Raw genomic sequence first — 24,835 nt, forward strand, 5'->3', positions numbered from 1 at the left:
AGTTAAAGACCTTTAATCCTAACGTCATTAAAATACTCCTATCTAAAGATGATTTCCATATTTGGGGGGTCTTATAAATTTTTAGAAATGTTATTTTCCTAAGAATTACTTGCAGAGATAAGAGCCTATTGAGTCTTTCATTCCTAATTGTGCTACTTTAGGTGGGTAAAATGGAATTATTAATTATCAAGTAATTATCAAACTTTTAGGTAGCCAATTAATATGGATTTCTTAAAGCTAGTAGTTCTTTGAGAAATTGAATTTTTAAGCCTTTTACTTAAAAATATTGTTACCTATAGGGCGCCTGGGTGGCTCAGTCGGTTAAGCGACTGCCTTCGGCTCAGGTCATGATCCTGGAGTCCCTGGATCGAGTCCCGCATCGGGCTCCCTGCTCGGCAGGGAGTCTGCTTCTCCCTCTGACCCTCCCCGCTCTCATGTGCTTGCTCTCTCTCATTCTCTCTCTCTCAAATAAATAAATAAAAAATCTTTAAAAAAAAATATTGTTACCTGTAGAACTCATAAAAGAGATTCTGAGAAATATGGTTTAATTCTAGAGATTGTAGAATTTTGGGATTTTGGGTACAAGTTTGCCTTTTATTCTCAAATTTTTTTTCTAGAATAAATTCATGTTAAGTGGACATTTTAGAAATTTATCTCTAAGCTTTATTAACATGGTTAATTTTAACATCTATTTTCTTGGACATGAGGACTATAATCATCTAGAGTATTAAAATTTGTTGTCTTTACATCAAAGATCAGATTACATGTTCCATGATGTTATTTTCTATAAATATTCACAACTTATTTTAAAACTAAGTAAAGTATCCTAAGATAGTCCTTTTTCATCTTGGTCAAATCTTTTGTAGCTCCTTAATTCATGACCTTGATGGCTTAGTTGGGTTTGAGCTTGGCAGTACCCATGATTAAAGGATTTTTTTCTCCTAATGTTGCCAAGCTCTAGTGAGAGGATCTATGCCCAACTTGATCTGTATAGAATACAACAAGCAGGTTCCTTGTTATTGGTGCCGTAAGTTTGATCGATGAAGTTGATAATAGTTTATCTTTAAAAATCTTTTGAACCATAGCACATGTGCTATGGTGAGCGCTGTGAATTGTGCAAGACTGCTGAATCACAGATCTGTACCTCTGAAACAGATAATACATTATATGTTAAAAAAAAAAAAAAAAAAGCAGGAGGAGAAGAATGAAGGGGGGGAAATCGGAGGGGGAGATGAACCATGAGAGACGATGGACTCTGAAAAACAGAGGGTTCTAGAGGGGAGGGGGTTGGGAGGATGGTTTAGCCTGCTGGTGGGTATTAAAGAGGGCATGTTCTGCATGGAGCACTGGGTGTTATACGCAAACAATGAATCATGGAACACTACATCAAAAACTAATGATGTGATGTATGGTGATTAACATAACATAAAAAATGAGTAATCAAAAAAATAAAAAAATAACTGCTACTATTGATGGTTCAAATAGATTTCATATTCATGTCCTATAAATCTAAACAAATTTTGTTTCCTCAAAATAAAAAGGTTTAACTCAAAAAAAAAAAATCTTTTGAACTCTTATTTAACCAGCAAATATGGAGTCAAGGGGCCAACAGTCCATTGTTCAGTCCCATTATTTAGAATTCAAAATTTGTACCTTTTGTCGGGAATGGATGTCTTCACCAAGAAGGAATTTAGATTTCTTCTTGCTTGGCAAGGGCTAAATCCTGAAACAGGGGAACAATTTTAAAAAGTGTTAGGAGTATATTAGAAACAGATGGACATTCAACACCTACATAAAAGGCACTGTGGAATAAAATGTGAATAACTGGATTTAATTTAACAAAAGATCAAACTTAAAATACCAGGATTCATAAAAGACCAAATTTACTTTGCAATTTAAGAACAACACAAATAACTAGAATTAAGAAATAATATTTATTGTTTTTTTCTCTTCATATACTTGTTAGTAATATAGGTATTCTTACCTGGGTTCTGCCTGATAATTCTTGTTTTCTATAGCCATACGTTCCTTTCTCTGTCAAGGAGATATGTGTAGATTTGTGTTAATACTACTGCCTAGCACCTTTTTGAAGATTTTTAAAGTTTTATGTGAATTATTTCATCTTTAGAATTTGGGGTGGGTCTAGATTTAGAAAAAGTGTTTTGGTTGGAATGATGAGACTCTGGATCTCAGCAGGCTTTAGAGTTGGAAAAGTTGAAGCTTACAGAGAGAGCAAATAAACATGGTCATCAAAGCTGGGAATTAAGATCTGTTTATTCACCTGCACACTTGAATTAAATCTCATAGCAATAGGCAGAAACATTTAACTTATTAAGATCCTGACCAAATAAATTACTATAGTCATGTTTAAAAGTCTATTTTTGCCTGGCGCTAGATACTGAGCTTGGTATAGTCATCATATAATGGATGAAGAAGTTCTTGTTGAATTAAGTTATTGATTTACAACATAGAGAGCACTAGGATAGCTGACACTGGACAGTGGTTAATTAAACTTAAAAGTCTATTTGAGGTTTAGGACATGAAGCTTCACACTGCAAAAATACATGTGCCCTTGTCCTTCAGTGTTGAGGAGCATTATTAATGGCTAGAGAAGATTGGGGCATGGAAAGATGACTTAGTTTGGATGTGGCTTACATCACTTTTGCTTTAAGAGAATTCCTCATTTGTGGGGTTATAAAGATATCCGATATGGACTAAGATAAGTATTCCCTAATTCCTTTCCATTAAGCCAGTAAAGGCTCAAGTAAATAAAGTCTAGCTTGTAATGATTTTTAAGAAAACCTTTAAAAAAATGTGGAGCACAATTTGTTGACTCTGAAATATTCCTGGTCAAGATGAAAGTTAGCTTCTGATACATAAAAACAAAACAAAAAGGCTTTGACTTATGTTGATACTCTAAGTTCTGAAATTCTCTTTTCTCCGTACTTGTTACGATAGAGTGTGATTTATGGTGATAAAGAGCTCTTGGTTTAACTTTGGAACTAAAAGTATAGCTTCAGCTTTTGTTTTTGTTGACAGAGAGCCTTTTTAAACCATTCTGCTATGTATGTAACTCTTCCAAATTGTCTCTTAACTTACGAAGCTAATTGGGGATTTGGATAACCTTAATATAATTCTTCAAATCTGTAGTTAAAGTGAAGAGCAGAAGGCAGCCAGGGAGACTACTCACATCGGTTGTTGAATCATTATAAGGAAAGTTGTGGTATACCGTATACTTTGTTGTATAGTTGCCAATCTGAATGTTTAAGGCTTGGTACTAATTTTATATGCAAAAAATATGTGGGGCACATAGGATGTGGCCTCAAAGCTAAAAGTTTCAATAATTGCTGAGTTTTCTATTCCTTCTCTGATTTCTTCTGTGGGTTAGCCTGATAAAATGAAATCAGTGTGGGGGCACCTGGGTGGCTCAGTCGTTAAGCGTCTGCCTTCGGCTCTGGTCATGGATCCCAGGGTCCTGGGATCAAGCCCCGCATCGGGCTCCCTGCTCTGCGGGAAGCCTGCTTCTCCCTCTCCCACTCCCCCTGCTTGTGTTCCCTCTCTCGCTGTCTCTCTCTGTCAAATAAATAAAATCTTAAAAAAAAAAATGAAGTCAGTGTGACCTAATCTATCTTGTTATCACTATACCAAACAAGTCATAAATATAATTAAAAGTTACATGAATTTTTCATATTTTAGAAATTATATTGGGATGTCAGATTGTATCATTTTTAATTTTATTCCAGGGCTGGAAACAGTATTTTCTTTGAAATTACTCTATCATTAGATGTAGTAAACTCTGTAAGGTTCATATATCAATTTTCAGATGGTATTTCAACATTTACTTCGTATTATCCCACCTGTCCTTCCAATGGGATATTTCTGTTATTTAAAAAAAACCCCACTAATTAACAAGTCAGGAAAATACAGATGTTGGCGGGGATGTGGAGAAAGGGGAACCCTCCTACACTGTTGGTGAGAATGCAAGCTGGTGCAGCCACTCTGGAAAACAGTATGGAGGTTTCTTAAAAAGTTGAAAATAGAGCTACCCTACAACCCAGCAATTGCACTACTGGATATTTACCCCAAAGATACAAATGTAGGGATCTGAAGGGGTACGTGCACCCTGATGTTTATAGCAGCAATGTCCACAATAGCCAAACTACAGAAAGAGCCAAGATATCCATTGACAGATGAATTGATAAAGAAGATGCGATATATACAAACTGAGGGTTCTAGAGGGGAGGGGGATGGGGGGATGGGTTAGCCTGGTGGTGGGTATTAAAGAGGGCACGTACTGAATGGAGCACTGGGTGTTATACGCAAACGATGAATCATGGAACACTACATCAAAAACTAATGATGTAATATGGTGATTAACATAACATAATAAAATTTTAAAAAATAAAATTAAACCCCACAAACCATAAAAGTAAAGCATATCATATGGGTGAGCATCCACTATAATTTTAAGAATCTTCAAAAGAGATGTAATCACAAGTGACAATTACATTATCCTCAAGTTAGTGTATGGCCTTCCTACCCATTTTTTCTTTTTTAAAAAATTCAGATACAATTTGCTCCTAAATTATGCACATTACTTTTAAAAAATGCACAGCTTGGTAAGTTTTGCAAATAGATACATTGTATATCCAATATCCAGCCAAGGTTAGAACATTTCCGTCACCACCTATTGTGGGTTAACTAGGGTTTGCACCCCCAACGCCTGCTCCCATTCGTGTCCACATGGAGCCTCAGAGTGTGATCTTATTTGAAAATAGGGGTTTTGCAAATAAAATTAAAGTAAGGATGGATAGGAGATCCTACTGGATTAAGGTGGGCCCTAAATCCAAAGACCGTGTCTTTGAGAGACAGAAAGGATACACAGATATATAGAGAAGATGGAGTCAGATTGGAGATACACTGCCACAGCCAAGGAACATCTGGGGCCTCCAGAAGGGGAGAGAAGATTTCTTCCCTAGGGCCTTCAGAGGAAACATGGCCCTGTGGACACCTTGATTTCAGACTTGAGTTCACAGAACCGAGAGAATGAATTGCTGGTGTGTAAGCTGGTGTGTAATTTGTTAAGGGAGCCCTAGGAAACAAAATAGACCTGCCAAAAATTCCTGTGTACCTCTTTCCAGTCAGTCCCAAACCCTCAAGGGCATTTAATGTTCTAATTTGTCACCACAGATTAGCTTCACGTGTCGTTGACATCAATATAAATAATTATACTGAGCATACTTTTTTTGGGGGGGGGTCTGGCTTCCTTTGTTTAATGTCTATAAGTTTCATTCCATTCTTGTTTAGGTATGTGCCAGTTTAATTCTTTTTATCATTAAAATATACCATAATTTATCCATTTTCCTGGTCATAGACATTTGGATCCTGTTACCTCCTATTCCTATTTTATACATTTACTACATCTGTGGTTGTCAGTGGTTTAGAAGTTATACGTTACTCTTTCTGTGGTTTCTACCAAGAGTTTTAGCAAGTACATAGGTCTTACTCATGCTATTTTTTGATTCTGTAGCAGCTAATAATCATGTATTAAAACTTTCTTTTTACATGCTTCTTACCTTTCCCACATTTTCATCTTTACTGTGTTTGGTGCTACAGTTATTTAAACCTGTTTTCTAGTTAAATACCTTCTATGCAATTTGTTCATAGAATTTTTTTTCAGTTTTAGAATTTTCATTTCTTTGTAATTGCACAGTCATTAGATGATACTGCTTCTTCCCTTGTGATTTCTAGTCCTTATCTCTTCAAGTATTCTGAAGATGATCATTTTTAAGACTTTTTCAGATTGTTCTGTTACTTCTGACTCTTTAGGTGTGAGATCTATCTCTCTCAGACTGGTGACTCTTCCTCATGGAGGTTTGCTTATCCCTGTGATTGGTTCATTTTGGTGTAAAGGTGGCTTTCCATGCAAGTTCCAGGTCTCAGGATTGTAGAACATTTCTTTAGGGTAGTTTCATGTTTTTTTCTTTGTGGGTTTTCGTGGATCGATGTTTTTATGTTAGCATCTTGATTTAGTGATTTGATACTACACTGATAATTTGAACTTGGATCTCATATGTGGATGTATTGCAGATTTGGGGTTTTTGTGTCTCATGGATTATATTTTCTCTCTACCACCCTTTCTTTCTCAGCCACCCTATGCCCCTAATCTGTGGTTGAAATCTTCATCTCTGGCAAATTGGGGTGGGGGCTTCTAGTATTTGTTGCATGTGCAAACAGCCCTCACAACTCCAGTCTCCATAAAGAGACGCAAGTGTCTGGTCTTCATAAGCATATTTCTTGGCCTAGATTCAAGACCCTGCCATGAGGTCTGCCTCTGTCTGGTCTAACTCTGTGAGCCATTCAGTTTCAGTTTGAACTCTGAGTTTCCTCTTTGTTTCTAAGTTTAATTGTGTATTAACCTTTTTTTTGGAGGGTGGGGGAATATTTTGTGTAGCATTTCTATGTGATTCAAGTAGGACAAGAGACCCTTCTCTTCTCACCATGTTTTATTGACCGGACGTCTTGATCGTACTCCTATTTGAACCTGTGTTTTGTGTTTTTCTTTTACAGCTAGTTATGTATCAAATCCCATTTGCAAGGGTTGTTTGTCTTGTTCAAAGGACAATGGGTGCAGCCGATGTCAACAGAAGTTGTTCTTCTTTCTTCGAAGAGAAGGCATGCGCCAGTATGGAGAGTGCCTGCATTCCTGTCCATCCGGGTACTATGGACACCGAGCCCCAGATATGAACAGATGTGCAAGTGAGCAGTTGACTTTTGTCTACTATTTACTGTTTATGCAACTTAGGGGAGCTAAGTTTAAAATTTTGAATGATAGAAAGTTTATTTTTAATATGCTACAGAAATAGTCTAAGCTTAAACTTGAGTGGGGTAGGATAAGAATATTTTTATCTTTTGTCTAGAAGTATGTTGCACACACTTTTTTAAAAAGATTATTTAAGTATTTTTTTGCATAACCAGCATCTCAAACACAAGCTTGTTAGAAGATCTTTGTAAAGCATACTTAGCACTCCCGGCCAAAAAAATCCCCGAGGAATTTAAATATCTTTATTTTGGGAACATTCTCTCTACTACAGTGTATATGGCCTCTTTTTCCTTTTTTATTTTTTTTTAAATCTGAGTTTATAATCCCTTGTTTAGTATAATCTAGAATTTAATACATTTAAGGTTCTGTAAAACACCATTACTGATAAAAGATGTAACTAAAATATTTAGTTTACCTTTGAGTATTCTGAGTTCTAAGTTTAACAACTACACAAAAGTTATTAAGGAATGGCATTCTGTACATAGGCATGCAGGAATGATTTTTATCTTTTAATCCAAAAATCACTTATAGAATGATTCTCAACTTTTAGGTAAACAGTAGAAATTGGAGTTTAAAAAAAAGTGAGATGCCACAGAAACATCCCTTTCTTTAAGGAGCTTAAATGTTAGGGCATAGAGGGGATAAGGAAGAAAATGACATGGAGTGAAATGACAAATGGGTAAGAAGTTTAACCGTAATTCAGTACACTAAGCTATGTCAGCAGGCAAGCAGTGTGTTAGGGAATAATTATCTCCCATTACTACTGTATACATAGTTATGAAATCAACCAAGGTCTTTAGATAAGAAAAACAACTTTAAATGAATGGAATCATCCAAGGACAATATTATTTTGGAAGGAGGCAGAACTAATAGATTCTAGAAAGAAGGAACCACACATGTCTAAAAATAATGTGCTTGGGAACAACAAGTCTCATCGAGGGTGCTATTTGACAAGGCAATTTAATCTATGTTGCTGAACATTTAGGATCTTCAGTCCCTGCCTCTGAAAGGTCCTTTGTGCCCACAAGTCACTGAGACAAGTAAAAATGTCCCCAAACAGTTTTGAACACCTCCTAGTGGAGAAGTACTATCCCTGGATGAGAACCATTGAGTCGTGTGTGCTTAGGAGGAGGTGTGGTTGAAACTGAGAACTGATAAAGGTCTTGAGTGCCTGGCTGAGGAGTCTGGATATTACCTGCAGGTTTTGAGCAGGGGAGGACTGAGGAGGTTGCTCTGCTCAGGATGATTGTAGCAGCAGTGGGGGAGATGGATTGGAGAAGGATAGAGCGTAGAGGAAGGCTCCTGTAACAACTGCGGGTTAGAAATCATGTTCTGATGAAAGGTTTGTGGGTAATGAATTCCAGAGCTTTAAAAAAAAAATAGAATCAATGGGACTTAGTAACTAATTACAAAGAGTGAAAAGAGAGAATCAAATTTGATCCTAAGGTTTCAAGGTGGATAGTTTTGCCATTAACAGACATAGAAATAGTTAGGCTCAGAGGAAATTCGAATCTACTTCTATTTCATGGAATTGTTTGGATTAATAATTACAGAGACAGAACTCCCAACATGTATCAACAGGCTGGCTAATTTTTGCAAATATGTAGCTTGTCTTTAAGTTGTGTGATTTGGAGACTATCTAGTAAATTGTCTCCCATAATTTTTTAACTTTCATGGAAGGATAGGTCTACCTTGAAATGGATTTCTATTCAGATTGCATTAGACCACCTGGTTGGGGGGGGTTGTGTTACGGGATCTGAGTCCGTGAATATTCGGTGCATTTTTCATTCCACACCTTCAGTGCACAAGGAAGAGGAGGTTAGAGTGTAGATGGCTCCAAGCAGTTACTCCAAGTTCTAAGCCTAGCATTATACATCCTGTGTATGGACAGTAGGCTGGCTATATCATGTGTTACTCAACTCTAGGACGTTGGCGAGTCAAAGAGGCAGCTATTCATAACTATGCAGGGACACTGGTGTAAACCAGGCCTGTCCCAGGCAAACTGGTATGGATAACCACCTCAGCAATACCGCGTAGCATTTCAACAGGGTCATCTTTGGAGATACGTCCAGGCAAGGTTTCACAAACACATTTTTGGCTAAGTTACCCCTTTTCTCAGAAAGGAGAGCAGTGACTGTAAATCAGCCTTGAAGAGTGAATTTATGTGTGAGAATGGGTTTGCTCTGGTTATACTTATTTAAGTGAATGCAATCAATGTTGCCGTTTACTGACCTAGAGGAAATCATTACTTCTCTGGTACAAGTGGGAAGGGCTTATTAACGAGACTCTTGTGAATCAAAGTGAAAGTGGAAAATTATTTCTTAATTCTCAGTATGTGACTTTGGACGGCTGTGGTTCTTTCATAATAATTATTTGCTTTCCCCCCCATACTTTGCATATATTCCATTGTTGTTTGTATTCTATTCAGAAGAGAGGAGGCAGAGTTAAATTGGAAAATCTGTCAAAGACTTAGAAATTGAAATCCTACTCACTTTCTTAGGAGATTATTGCTCTATCCTAGAGAATAAAATTATACTTCAAGCAACAGTAGCTTTACAAAAATTCCTAGAAATGAAACTTGCTCATCTGTTTTCTCATCACTACAGTAATATTTCAGTTGCAAAACAGCATCCTTCTTCTGAAGGAAGACTTGCCCTATGAAGTACTGGCTCGGGTGGGCTTCTTGGTGCAAACAGTGTGGAGCTTATAAAATCAGACGTGCCTGTGAAAACCAATTCACTAATCATTTGAAGCATATTATGAAAAATACATACACTAATGGACACTAAGAGCTGTCATAGTCTGATTCTGTTAGGTGAGATTTCTCATTTTTTTCTCATTTCCGTGAAAAAGCTTTATTCCTTTGTTATAATCGTTGTTATAAATATTCCTTGTAGAAAGCTTAGAAAGCACATAGACCTTAAAAGGCAAAAGCAAAAATAAAAAACCACTCAAAGATAACAAAAGTTAACATTTGGCTGCTATTCTCAACCATTTGTTTCTATATGTGTTTATGTCTCTCTTCCCTCACAAATGTATCATTGTTCTGTTTCGTGACTTGTTTTAACTTACTGGATTATGAACATTTTGTTAATGTCATTAAATATAGCTGCATATATCGTACTGAGTGGATATATCCTAATATATTTAATTACCTATTAAAACTTTAGTTTTTCACTAAGCAGTTATATGAAGAATATCCTCATATACTCTCTCTCACATACACATGTAGTTTTATACATTTGTCTGATTTATTTGCATAAGATAAACTTTAAACATAATACAGTTTTCCAGCTTTTTTGAGATAAGATTGACATGTAACCATATTACATATTTTATAGACTTTTGATTATATATTGTCAAATGGCCTTCTAGAAAACTTGTGCCAGGTCACATCTTAACTAATAGACCTTTTCCCTTGCATCTCACTAACAATGGGTGCTATTGACAGAAAGGACCAAAATGCATTTTTTGTTTAATGTGATTTTCTTGGATGGAATTTTATTTATTTTTCACATGAATATTTGCATTGTACGGTATTTACCAGAATCTCTGGCTTTTTTTTCCCCCATTTGCACAACTGTCTCATTCTTAGTGATTTAAAAACAACTTTAAATGAAATATCACAAAAATTCTATGTTCAAGATGATAAATGGGGAGTTCAGTGAATTATCACAAAGTGGACACACCTGCAATCACTATACAGGTCAAGAGGAATGTTTGCACCCCAAGAACCATTATGGTGTCCCGTTCCGGTCACTCCCCTTTCTCCTCCTCCAACAAAACTACCATCTTGACTTGTAACCAAAACACACATAAAAGATTACTCATGATCACACTGCCCATACCAACTATAGATTGGAAATAACCCAAATGTCCAAACAATAGAACATTGAAGAAAGCATAATATATTAAAAAAAGGACATATATAAAAGTGGAAATGAACTACCACAACATACTGCAACATAGATAAATCTCACAATGTAATGTTGAATGAAGGAAGCCGTAAAATAGACATTTACATACATTGTGAAAAGAGTTAAAAATACTCTGTGGTACTAGAAGTCAGGATTGTAGTTCTTATATGCACTTATTGAACACCTACTGTGTGCTGGCTTTTGTCCTAGATACCTGGAGATACAATAATGAGTCATAATTAGTTTCTGCCCTTGAGTCGCTTATGGTATAGAGTAATGATTCCCTGCCAGGCGTGATTTCTCTCTCAGGGGAAATTTCGTAATGTTTGCAGACATTTTTGGTTATTACAGCTAGAGGGGTGCTACCAGTATCTAGTTGACAGAGGCTATAGATACTGCTAAACGTTCTACAAGGCACAGGACAGCCCCCTGCAACAAAGAACTCTCTGGCCCAAAATGGCAGTAGTGTTGGGGTTGAGGAACCCTGCTCTAGTGAGACAGACAAGTAATTTACTCAGTGGAGTGTGTGATAAAGGGTGTTAATTCACTTCTATTCTGCGCCAGTTCCTCTGTTACATACACATTTTCTCAGTTTTCAAAGAAGCGTGCAAAATGGGTTGTGGGATTTTTATTTTATGAAGTTACCTAAACTGGGTAAAATACACTTTCTAAAGGTTGGGTGGATTTCAGCAATGAGGGAGATGACACTTAGGAAGACCATGGGCGTTTTCAGAATTATTAGGATTTAGCATTATAGGTAGGGGGAAAAAAAAAGCCACATGCGAAGGTGTGGGGAGACAAACAGTCATCCGTTGTTAAGTAAAATGCCGGTGGTGAGTCCTGTTGCACAGCATAACCAGAAATGAACCTGGTCAGGGCGGCGGCCCCTGGAGCAGACCTTACGTGCTAAATTTAGGCGGTTTAAACAGCTTCCTGAAGCCACAAGTAGTGGATTTCAAGTAAGAGAATGATAAGGTCAGGAACTACTTTTCTTTTGGCAGCAAGAAAGGGGAGTTTAAGAGAAGTCAGCAGTGAAGTTGGCAAGAGGGATCCAGGTTAAAAAAACAAAACAAAACAATGAAATGAGAATAGCTGTTTCCTCATCAGACCTTCCCTGGCTGGTCTGTCTAAAATATTAACTTTCCTTATCCCAATATTTCCTTTCTTCCTTCTTTATCCCTCCTTCCTTTTCCCTTTTGTCACTCCCTCCTTCCCTCCCTTCTTTTTTTTTTTTAATTTTATTATGTAATATTAGTCACCCTACATTACATCATTAGTTTTTGATGTAGTGTTCCATGACTCCCTCCCTTCTTTTCTTAGCACTATGGGTAACTAACATACTGTATGTTTTGCTTATCTGTTTTATTAATCTCTCCCACTAGAATGTAAGCTCCAAGAGGAAAGGGATTTGGGCCTGTTGTCTTCAGGCTCATACTATGCAGAATAATGTGACAGTGGGGCTCAACAAATATTTGTTGAATGACTAAATGAAGATAGTCATAGTGGAAACAGGGAGATGGAGAGAGAGACTGAGGAACAATCAATAGGACTTGATAATTTGATGTTGACTAAAGATGAAGGGAGAAATTGAGATTACTCTTATGATTTTGGCTTGGGAGCTGGGCAGTGAAATTTATCCAGGTACAGAATATAGGAGGAATGGTGTATGTGCTGGCGAGAAAGGCCATTATGGTGGAGAATGGTTGATTTGGGACATGTTGAGCTCAAGGCGGTATGAGATGTCCTGGGGAAGGTACCCAATGAGCAGTTAGATTAAGCAGTTAGATCTCTCAAGGGAGGTCTAATCTCAGTCGTTAGCAGGAAGAAGAGCATATTAACTGAGGGGTGGGGAGTGCTGAGGATTAAAGCCTGAAGAATGTTGACATTTAACAGCAACCAAAGGACAGCCTGTGGAGGAGTCACCAGGAAAATAGAAAATCAGAGACTGATGTCCCAGAAGAAAGAAGAAGGAAGGCATGAGAAGTCGCAAGTGGTCCGTGTCAGAGCTGAACTGTTTAAACAATAGAACTGTTGACCTTAATAGGAGTAGTTCATTGTTCCTCTTGGAGCACTATCCTCATTGCTGTGGTTTGAGGGAGCATATGGAGTCTGAGGCAAGCAGCCACCGTGATTGTAGGTAGTCCTCTTCTTTTTCTTCATTGCTATACTGGTTGAAAAGTATCTAATGCTAGCAAGAAGGCTCTTGGATTAGGAGATGTGTGTGTGTGTGTGTGAGAGAGAGAGTGAGAGAGCGAGAGAGAGAGAGAGATGGAAGGAGACTTGATTGGGAAAGAGTCAGATGAGGTGGAGAAAGAGAGGGACAATTGAGGAAACAAGATCACTGAAGAGACAGAAGAACACAGGACCCAAAACTTAAGTGGGAAAACTAGCCTTGAACAGAACGCTTGTTGAATCAGCAACCTATAAAGTATCATCTGGCTCCCATCAGTCAAGGTTTCATTTTATTCATCTATCAGGAGGAGGGTCAGAAATATGCTGAAGTGACAGAAAAAGAACCAGTTCATTTTTTATGTATAAGGAAATAATCCATCCTCTGGCAACAAAATGATTCTGCCTCGTTTTGGCATTTTATAAAAATGTGTTTTAGGCTAAGAGAATGTTGACATGTTTTTGAAATGACATAAATTCAAAAACTAGTAATTTTGAACATCTAAGAAAACTGATAGTTAAATAAAACCATCCCTTAATTTGTGAACTCCAAGACCAGTGTTTGTGTTTTTAAAGAATTACTTACTACATGTCAAATTTGAGTGCTTTTAGAAACACCTGCCATTTCTGAATCATGAAATTTAATGATGCATTTGGAAAAAGGTCTAGGTATTTAAAATTAACAGAAATGTTTAAAATGTTTTTAATCAAATCTGAACAATTGTGAACTATGAGAGGGAGGTATATAATTACTCTGAGAACCGTAAAGTCTATATGATGTGTGCTTAAAGATCTGTAAAGATGCAGACCTCCAACAAATATGTTGCTATGATATCAGTATTTGTGGAATTATATGAGAAGTAAAAGAAAATAAAAAATTAAGAATATATTTAGAAGATGCTTATGGATGGACTGAAAACCCAGTTGGGTTGCATGTGAAACTCCTATAGAATCAGACAATGGTATTTTATAATCACTATTACCCAAAGTGCTGCTAAAGCACAAGAGACAAATGGAGTTAGGTATATTACAGAATCATAAAACGGGTCAGAGAAGGGCCATGTTAGCCATTGGGTGAGAACAGTAATTGAAAGATTATGGAAATTGTGTAACTTAACATTTTCTCCTGCCTTCACCATCTAGCCTGGGTGGCTAGACAGTGAAGAGTTAGGGGGCATTTGGTGTTTAACACCTGTGAAAACACTGGGTGCTATCCCCTCCCTCCCCACCCATGCCCCGAGTCTCTGATTTGGTAGATCTGAGATGGTGCCCAAGAACTTAACATTTTCAGCAAGTGCCCAGGTGACGCCGGGCTGGCTGGGTCAGGAACTCCACTTTGAGAATTGCTACAGTGTAATAATTATGTTTCTCCACCTGTCACTGATGATGGAATAGGACACTTTATATTTAGTAAAAGACAAGTCTTAGTACCACCTAAGCATATGAGGATATCTTGAGGAAATATGTGCCCTTCCCTACATCATTTATCATCAGTATAACCAGTAATCCTAGCTCTGTCTGTGTGCTCTACTGAGCTGATGACAATAGAGTAGAATACACTGGCTTTCAGCCAGGCTTCCAATAATCCTGAATCCCCCCTCGTCTAGCTCCCATCTCTGCCTTCCCCACTTTCTCATGACTTGCTCTTCCTCCTTCTCTGAGATTGCCATTACTGTAGGTATTCTGGCACATTGAGTATTCTAATTTATAATTGTGTCTGGTATCTTAGAGTCTAATTCTCTTGTTTTGACTTTGGTGATAAAGATTCTGACTGAAATATGGCTTCCACATGAATTGAAGCTTTGTAAACCATTATTTGGGGCCATGTTTTGACAGGAAGAGCAGGGGAGTGTTTATGGGCAGGAGAAGAGGATCATGGTGACTACTCAGACTGAGAGGATCCTTCCGATGGCTCTCTCCAAGCTGGCTCCTGGGCTAGATACCAGTTAGGTGTCCTGACTTCCTCTTGGATGAGGGATGAAGCTCATATTCTCTGGGTACCAGTGTCCTCATCTGTAAAAAGTAAGGGAGGCTGTGAGGTCGTTGCTGTCATATTCTGTGATTCTGCAACTGCCTCCAAAAAACGACTGCTTTTTGCTAGTCCAGACCAGCTCCTCTCCTCAAATTCCTGGGGGGAATGGCTATTCTAATGCTCTCAACAACCCTGTGATGTAGGTAAATGTTTACATTTTATCATTGAAAAGACAAGTTCAGAGAGCCTCAGAAACCTACCCAAGGACACACATATGAAGCAGAGCTAAGAATGAGATCTAGGATTCTCTCTGATTCTAACACCTGTGTTTCTCGTTTTGTTTTAACCCATTTTTATTGATTTAATTGACATATAGCATTGTGTATGTTTAAGGTATACAGCATAATTTTACTTATACATTTTATGAAACAGTTGCCACAATGTTTAGTTACATCCATCATCTCATTTAAATACAAAGAATAAAGTAAAAGAAATGAGATGTGATGAGATCTTTCGTATTAATTATAGTCATCATGTTGTACCTTACATCCTTAGTACTTACTTACCTTAGGACTGGAGGCTTGTACCTTTTGACCACCTTCATTCAATTCCCCCTCACCTTACCTTCAGCCTCTGGTAGACACAAATCTGATCTTTTTTTTTTCCCCTGAGTTTTTTTTCTTTTCTCTTTCTTTAGATTCCACATATAAGTGAGATTATGTGATATTTGCCTTTCCCTGTCTGATTTATTTCACTTAGCTATGTTTCTTTAACCATACCATGCTGCTTCTCTTGGAGAAAATAAAATCACAAAACACATTATTTGTTAGGCTTCAGAATCTCTTTTTTGAAGGTCCTCACTTTTAATTGGCACCCTTTGAAAGACATTCTCTTAAGCTGGTTTCTTTCCCAAAGAGGGACTTTGCCCCACAGGCCACTCTGCAGAAAACACGCTGTCTTGGTTAACAGGTTACTTCCAGCTGCGGAAGGCTCATTGGCTAAAGTGGCTTTTACATTACAAAAGAGCTGCTACCAGCCAGTTAATAAACTGACCATAACTTAATAAGGTTAAGGAATTATTATTTTTATTTTTTATTTTTTTTTATTTTTTATTTATTTATTTATTTATTTTAAGATTTTATTTATTTGCGAGAGAGAGGATGAGAGACAGAGAGCACGAGAGGGAGGAGGGTCAGAGGGAGAAGCAGACTCCCTGCTGAGCAGGAGCCCGATACGGGACTCGATCCCGGGACTCCAGGATCATGACCTGAGCCGAAGGCAGTCGCTTAACCAACTGAGCCACCCAGGCGCCCAAGGAATTATTCTTTAAAGGGACCATGAGGATGGCCCTACTGCCCCTTTATGAGAACTTAATCGAGATGTCATCACCTGCTGAGTCTCTTGATCCTTGTGCTTGCTTCTCAAGAATTCCATCCTTGCAAGAGAGCTGGCTGTTTTGATGCACCTGTGACTGGGTTAGAACAAAGCATTTATTAATTGATTTTAGTTTCAGGGGATTGTATCCAGGCTTGGCCTCAACAGAGCCACAGTTTAATTGCCTGAGGCCAGCCAGTCAAGGGCTGGGCGTCTAAAAGGTGCTTAATACATATGAACTGGATGATTGATACCAATCCTAGGTAGCTCAGGGTCTCTCAGAGTAGGAGGGTGGGCTCAGTAATATTAACTGCTCTTCCGTGAAAGACCCCTTGTACTTATTACTAATAATACACACTTACTTAGCACTTTCTTTTTGGCTAAATCTTTTCAACAGCTTATTCATTCGATTCCTGACTATTTGAGGCGAGGAAATGGAGGCCTAGAGAAGTTAGTAGCTCATTCAAAGTCACCAACAGATACAGAGCAGAGTTGATACTAGAATGCATGTCTGGTGACGACCCATGTTCTTTGTTACTGGACTACATGTTTCTTGAAGTGCTTTTCAGTTTGTTTTAAAGAGGGATTGCTTTATAAATTTAAGGAACATACAAGCTAAATATTGAAGCTACTTTTTAAAAAATTTTTTAAATTTTATTATGTTAATCACCATACATTACATCATTAGTTTTTGACGTAATATTCCATGATTCATTGTTTGCCTATAACACCCAGTGCTCCATTCAGTACGTGCCCTCTTTAATACCCATCACCAGGCTAACCCATCCCCCCACCCCTCTTCCCTCTAGAACCCGCAGTTTGTTTCTCAGAGTCCATAGTCTCTCATGGTTCGTCTCCCCCTCCGATTTCCCCCCCTTCATTTTACCCTTCCTGCTATCTTCTTTTTTTAACATGTAGTGTATTATTTGTTTCAGAGGTACAGGTCTGTGATTCAACAGTCTTACACAATTCACAGCGCTCACCATAGCACATACCCTCCCCAATGTCTATCACCCAGCCACCCCATCCCTCCCACCCCCCACCACTCCAGCAACCCTCAGTTTGTTTCTCAGAGTCCATAGTCTCTCATGGTTCGTCTCCCCTCCGATTCCCCCACTTCATTTTTCCCTCCCTGCTATCGTCTTTTTTAACATATAATGTATTATTTGTTTCAGAGGTACAGGTCTGTGTAAGACTGTTGAATCACAGACCTGAAGCTACTTTTATATTTAATGAAGACATTCCTATTAACTAGTTTTAGCATTTAAAATCATGTAAAGGTAAACTAATTTCTTGCTGAGATGTGAAATATGATTAGAAAGGTGGTGGTACGGTGCAGCAACCAGGGAGGCTGTTCATCATGGGACAGCTCTTTTCACCATCTTTATCATTCTTTTAGTATAATGATGAGGATAGATGATGATGAAGATAACTGGGTGATACTTTTCTATGTAATTAGGTGTATTGTGAAATATCTCCTGTCTCATCATTTTGTAGGTCAAGTTCAGGTAAAGAGAAGTAGCAGCTTAATGTGTTATGACAAAGAAAACAAGTAATAACAGCATATTTCAAGTAGTGCTTAAAAGAGAGGATGTTTTATTCAATTAATACTTTCACTGATCATCCAGAACGAGTGTATATGTGTGTGTGTGTGTATGTATGTGTTCACAACCCTACAAGGCTTCTATCAGGCATGTAGAAGTTCCCTTAATTAAAAAAAGGTAATTACTACATAGATCTGGAAGAGACCTAATTGATTCTGTGTCTCTCTCTCTCTCTCTCTCTCTCTCTGCCTCATCCCCCTCAACCCCACCAAAAAATGTGCATGTTGAGGTTTCTAAATAAGTACTTCCCCAAAGTCACACAATTAGCCAGGAACAGTGTGACCCCAGTGACTGAGATACACCAGTGGAATATTCTTTTTTTACATTGTTCCTTCAAAAATAAACCATGTAATATAGATGAAACTATTGTGCACAATTACAAACCTGAGTCTAGAAAAATTTCAAAGTCTTTGTTCTTTTTTTTTGTTTTCTGAAATGGTCAGTGTGGTTAGTGCTTTAAACCCCATTAAGGATTTCAAGACATTAGATTTTACCTTCTAAAGAGAGAGACCAAGTTGTGGTTACATCACATCTTTGAAAGAACACTGGATTAGAAGGAACTTAGCTCTGATTTGAGCTCCAACAGTTACTAGCTTTGCAAGCTTACACAAATTACATAGCACAGTCTTGGGTAATAACTTCTAGTTCTAATAACTGTCATGAATCTATAAAAGAAATCTCAGTAATATCTACTATTGGCAGTTACCATTTTAATATTGATCTCTTTATGATTTTATATGTATTTTACATCTAGTTTCTGCAAAGTACAGTCTTCCTCCAGTGCTCCTCTCTACTTGGTTTACAGTTAAGGAGTACATGTGCTTTTTGTTTCTTAAAGATAAAAAAGAAAGACATAAGAGCTTCAATGTAGTATATAAAGGTTGTTGCCTAATTTGGAAATGGAGCTCTTTATAATGTATTTTTATACCAAAATCATGCTATTGCATTAAAATATACAGGGTGGACTCTGTTTCAGTGTTTATTCTAAGCTGATAGAAATTTAGTAGATTTGTTAGTCATTCCACAGTTAACACCTGTCATCCTCTGTTATGTCAAGCCCTTTTGCTAGGCCTTGTGATACAGAATAGAAGAAGCGTTCCGTTTTCTTCATGGGGTCCCCATTTGATGGGAGGATTATGACAAACATATAACAACCACAAGAGAAGAAATGTTGTCTCGGGTATCTGGATGCTGGGAGGACCTGGGGAGTTTAGAGGAAACTTCGCCCTGGCCAGGGTACAGGTACCCGTGGTGATGAGGCTAGGGAAGTAGAAGGATAGGTCTAGCCAGAAGGATCTTGGGCTCTAAAATCAAGGGTTTAAACTGATCCTGGAAGTAAAGGGAAGCTGCCAAGGATTTTAAAGCAGGGAAATGACATGACCAACTTGGCCTTTGAAAGAAGACAGTGGTCCTCCTGTGGCCATAGCAGAGCCATCTTAGTTCCGATCGTTGTGACCTGTCGCCCCAGTGTGGCTAAGCCATCAAGGGTTTAAGAAGTGGCCACATTGGAGACGCCACCAAGAGCTCCGGTAATGGTTGTTCCCTGCACACCGGGGATGTTTCATACGCTGCTCCGTGGCAGCAAAGCCCTTAGCGCTTTGTTGAAAGCAACCCTGCATTAGTTGTATTACATAACCCTCTAGAGAAAACTACTGGGCCACACTTCCTCTCTCCTTATTCTAGAAGCTAGATTATATCAAATAGATATCCTGAGAGCTAGAATAACTATTTTCTTCTCTGTGGCACTCATGGCTTTGTAATTTTCAATACTCATCAATGAAGATTTTTTTTTTTTAATTTTTAATTAGGATCCTAATGGCTGGAAAGTAAAAAGCCTGCTCTGCTATTTAATAAAGGAAGTCTTATTTCTCAAGCTTACATTGAATTTTCTTGTGGGGTAGTTCTTTTGAATGAGCCTCTTATTTCAGTTTAGACCCAAGTTTGATAGTATCATTCTGTTTGAAAGGCAGATGCAACCTTGTGCTCGGTTTTCCTTTGTGCAAATAAGGCTTCTGTTTTGCACTTTAGTTTTTAAAGTGCATTCACATTCATCCTTTCATTGGCTCCTGGTAATCCTAGGACTGAAGCGGTGTTATCCCCATTTACAGAGCAGGTAACAAGTTCTGAGAAGTCCACTGACAAGCCTGAGGGTTTGCTGCTCCTACATAGCATGGATGAAACGGTCTACTTTTATCACCAAACTGGGTAAGCAGAGATAGCAAAGCTACCTTCACAAACAGTTGGCAGGTATATCAGACCATAGGGTGAGGCAGAAATGTTACGCAGGTTTTAGCCAAAAAGTATTGTTTGGTAAAATTATTCTCTCTCCTTTCTCTCCAACCATCCCTTCACTGATAAGTCAATGCCATATGTAATCAAGAAACTAAAAGCTTATTAAAACAGCAAGGAATTTTGACCTATTGACAAATATGTCCTCTTTCTTGATTTATCAGTATTAGTATGAGAAACATGGAACTAAAAATGTTCCCACATTGCGATAACTCAATTCCAGCATCCTCTTACTCCTTTGGTATTTGTCTTATGAACACAGCCAGATGATGTACATAAGACATCACTATGCCTCCCTAAGCTTAAAAGCTAATATTTGGGGTTTTAAAAATGAAACCTATTTCTTTTTTCCTTTTCCCTTCAATATGCCCCATGGCTTTCAATCATTCTGTAGCCTAGGGGTCAGCAAACTATGACCCACAGGCAAAATCTGGCTTGCCACCATTTTTGTGGGGCCCTTGTAAGAATAGCTGTTAGATTCTTAAGTATTTGGGGAAAATATCAAAAGAGGACTACACATTTTTGTGTGGTACACAAAAATGATACTTTAAATTTCAGGATTTATAAATAAAGTTTTATTGGAAAGCAGCCACACTTAATCATCTACATATTGTCTACGGCTGGTTTTGCTCTACTGCAGAGTTGAGTAGTTTAGACCGAGAATGCATGGCCCACCAAACCTGAAATATTTATTACCTGGCCCTTTAGAGGAAAAGTCTGCCGATTTTGGAGTATGAAGGGATTGAGAGATTGTTCTTGTTTTCCTTGCATGATGGTTGAGTGGCAAGCAAGACCTGTATTAGCTTCCATATACTCTCCTGTTTCGTTGGGTGGAGAGAGATGCATTTTCCAACATTCGGAGAAATTCAACTAAGTCTCAAGTCTGAAGTTTATGAAAGTACTCTGGTTCTACCTTAATATGAAAGGTTGACAAGTTACCAAAAAAAGGAGAAGCACAAAGAGTAACCAAGATGAGAGATCTGCTACTTGGTAGGAAAATAAAAGCTGATAAGAGACATTAATTTGCTTTACGATTTTTAAAAACTTTATCACATTCCTTCCCTATTTTATTTTGAGGTAATTGTCCTCCCTTCTGATCTGGTTTAGGTGGACAAAGTCCATTTAAACCCCCTGGTTTTGTATTCAAGGAAACTGTGTCCAAGTTTTAAGTTATTTTGAGAATGACTTCAAATATGCATCACTTGAATACACAAGAAATGGAGCCAACATTTTTATAGTTCCTCATTGTTTGACCACATGATTTTACACAAACCTCAGTGTTTCTTCAGATTTTTTGTGTGGGTGGGCAAGATATAGTTGTTTTTTTTTGTTTGTTTTGGGTTTTTTTTGGGGCAAGATAAAATTCTTAAACATTCAAATATTACAGTGCATCTACCAACATATTTCACAAATTTGAGTTTTAGGTATTTTTTTTAAATGAACTGTTGTAAGCACTGTAAAATGAGTCAGGAGAAAAAAAGTTACTTTTGATAGTATATGTATCCTCCAAAGTTGAAATAAAGGACGCTTTGGCATATAAGATAGAACTCTTATCGCTACCTGAAAAACAATATATAAATTTCTGACTGGATTCCATTTCCTAGCTAAATTGCAACTTGATTAAAATTCCAACCAAGTCCAGAATTTTACTACCCTTGTAGTAATTTACTACCCTAATGGCTATGATAGACCACCTTTAGCACACATCAAAAATTGGACATCTTCATTGTACTTAAAAAAGGATGCTGCACTTTTCAAGCAATATCTGTTGAATATTTTGTGATACAAAGTATAACAATATTTTGGATGGGCTTATTTACCTTTAGGGAGTGATGCAATTTTTATGTGGTACTTTTCACCTGTTCTTTTTGTTCTCATCTTAAATTTGGTACTCCAAACAATCATCTGATATGGTTAGGTCTAGTATTTTCCCCTCCTATCTGTTGGTGAAGGGAGTAGGGCACAGAGAGGATGTAATTTTCCCTACCAAGGTCAAAATTGCATTTAGATCTCTGTTTTCCTAAGTTCTGGTTCCTAATGTTTGAAGTAGATGACTTTCTATGTAGGTAACCAATGAATGATTATATTCCATTTCTTTAGCTGCATGACCTAAACAAGGGTAAAGCCATTATATTGACTACAGGTATTGGTGTTTGGATAATGTCTTTCATTTGAGTAGTGCACATACATAAAGATTTATTAAAATGATTATATATACATATGTACCCACATATCCACTACATGTGGAGTATCCTTGTATCTTGTTTGTGCTTCCTTTCATCCACCATCTTGGACTGTCCTAGTTGGTAAATTTTTACTCATGATAGCTCACATTCTTTGATCACTAATTACACAGTAGATATTGTGTTGAAATCTTCACCTTTGTCAAACCTGCTGAATTCTCTTAACCCTGAGATACTACCTCTTTTTATAGATAATGATACTGAGGCAGAGAGTTTTGCTGTCTCACCCACAGTCATATAATAGTAAATGAGCCAAAATCCTAACCTCAGATCTGCTAACCACTGTGCTATTTGGAAGGCCACTATATTCTCAACATAGTTCTTATTTCCTGCCTTTGGCTCCTGTTCCAAGTCTCCTATTCTGCACTTGATGCAGCTGAATTTCACCCTATGCTAATTCTCCTAACTTAGTAAGGGCAATCTTGACTTAACCCCATTCCAACGGGTTTTACACAGATTTCTACGCTGGATCTTCTTTTAGCTTAGTAGAGCTGGTTTTCTATGTCATCACATAAATAGTTCAGTTGTAAGTATGAAACATTGAGTCCTGAAACCTCTGAATCTGTCTTTTATTTTATTTTTTTTTAGGTTGAAACATAAGCTTCTAATGAGCTGTGTGTAACTTAGACCATACTACAAAAAATGTAATTTTAAATTTTAGGTCATAGTTTTCAACAGTCCCTAGCCTAATGGGATTGTTGCAATAGTACATATTAGAAATGCATGATTTTGGTAACATAAAGCTTAAAAACTTTAGTTAGGGATACATAAGCCATTGCAAGTTTTGAGAAGCAATGTTAAACAGCAGTATTTGAAGTTGTTAGAGAAGCCTAAAAATATTTAAACAATTAAAAGTACTCTCGTATTAAGTTACACAGTTTAGTACTTCCCATGTGAAAAATTGCTAACAGTCTAATTTTGAATGTCTTTTGGAACAACCTGTCCCATGAATTTCTGTTAAAATTTTAGCATACACTGAGTGGAGAACTCTAGGGTTTTCAGGGGTCTGGCTTGATGCTCTTTGATACTTACAACTCCAGTCTGAAGACTAAATACCCCTAGTGGGTGTCAGCATCTGTTACATTCTGAATGGAAATGCTGAATGGAGATGCCCAATAAAGCGCAGTTGGACAGTAAGCAGTCAGATTTTCGTGGTGTGCTCAGGCAGCCTGTACCCACCCAACAGCCCTGATTATGAAGAAATAATAGAAAAGGATGCATCTGTATGGGTCTGAGGTCTTCTGTACTTCACCGATTGCTTCCCCTTCTCTAATATTTAATTGCTGTATATAGAATTACATTTTCACAGTTGAGTTTAACAAAGGCTGGTTTTTCTCTGCCTTTAATTTAAGGTTTTAATTCTTCTGCTGTTTATATGATTGGCTATTCTGAGCTATTCAGTTAATGGATGGTTCTTGTCACCTAGACTTTGGTGGGAAGATAAACAAAACTCACTCTGTTGGTGTGCCAAAGCCCTGAGAGGGCTGGAACACCAAAGGAAGACAGGGTAACTGGGGATCTTTGGCTTCTTGGTTTTTCATCTCTTCCACCCAGTTTGTCAGTTGTATTGATTGATTGTAACTCCCTTTCCCATGACCGTTACATCTTAGTGTTGAGCCTCTTGGTGGTTTTCCTTACCCCCACTCTCTTCCTTCTTTCAGGAAACCTAATTTCCTGAAAGTATGCACTCCCCCGCTCACTCTGTATATATGAAAGAGTAATCGCATTACTGTCTCATTGCCTGCCTGTGTACCATTGCTTTTAGTAGACCAGGATCCTGAAGTACGGGAACCTTGCTTTCTCATCTATGCCTCTTAGCTCCCCGGCATGATGCTTGGCCTCCTGGCAATTCTATCTGTTGAAATCAGGGAACAAACCAGGTACCATCTTGGTCATGTTGCTTTCATGGTCAAGAATCTATGAAGACCTCTCACTGCTAGTCAGACCAAGGCTTAAGCTTGAAACTAACTTCATTTTTATTAATTATTACTTAAATACTTGAACTCATATAAAGTACAAGTAATTTATAATTTAACTTCCTTGTTTGAAATGAAGTAAAATAAGAAGTGAAATTCTCCACCTACAGCAATCTACACCTAAGTAACCATCCCCTGATTCTAATATCCAGCTCATTCAAGCCACTCTTCATGGGTCCATCACGTGCCATGTGAATTTTCTCTGTTGTGTGATTATGAATGGAGTCACCCTGGCCACAGCTCTACTCTTCCCGTTGTCTCTCTAAAACCTGCTCAGCTGAGGTTCCAACTTCCATGACCTATATTACCTACCACACTTCAATACTTATGGTCTCTATTATAATTGCTTTCAGGTGTTGGACTATTTATTCTTCCAATAAGATTTGCACTCCTTTCCAGCTACCATGGCTTTTCTTTCTATATTAAAGATATTTAGAGGGCATGCACAAGCGATCTCATACTAAGCAT

At 37.8% G+C, this 24,835-nt stretch overlaps 1 protein-coding gene across 3 annotated transcripts in view; it reads left to right on the forward strand.

The window, feature by feature from the left end:
- The window catches only part of RSPO2 (R-spondin 2), a 154,741-nt gene that overhangs the window by 74,434 nt on the left and 55,472 nt on the right, over positions 1-24,835 (forward strand). For all 3 annotated transcript variants that reach the window (XM_078072089.1, XM_078072088.1, XM_036093061.2), the window contains one exon: positions 6,571-6,759. In XM_078072089.1, the coding sequence (XP_077928215.1) occupies positions 6,571-6,759 (189 nt within the window). The remainder of the gene's footprint in view (positions 1-6,570; positions 6,760-24,835) is intronic.

The sequence above is a fragment of the Halichoerus grypus genome, chromosome 5 (genome assembly GCF_964656455.1).
Source record: "Halichoerus grypus chromosome 5, mHalGry1.hap1.1, whole genome shotgun sequence".
In the NCBI taxonomy this organism is placed as follows: domain Eukaryota; kingdom Metazoa; phylum Chordata; class Mammalia; order Carnivora; family Phocidae; genus Halichoerus; species Halichoerus grypus.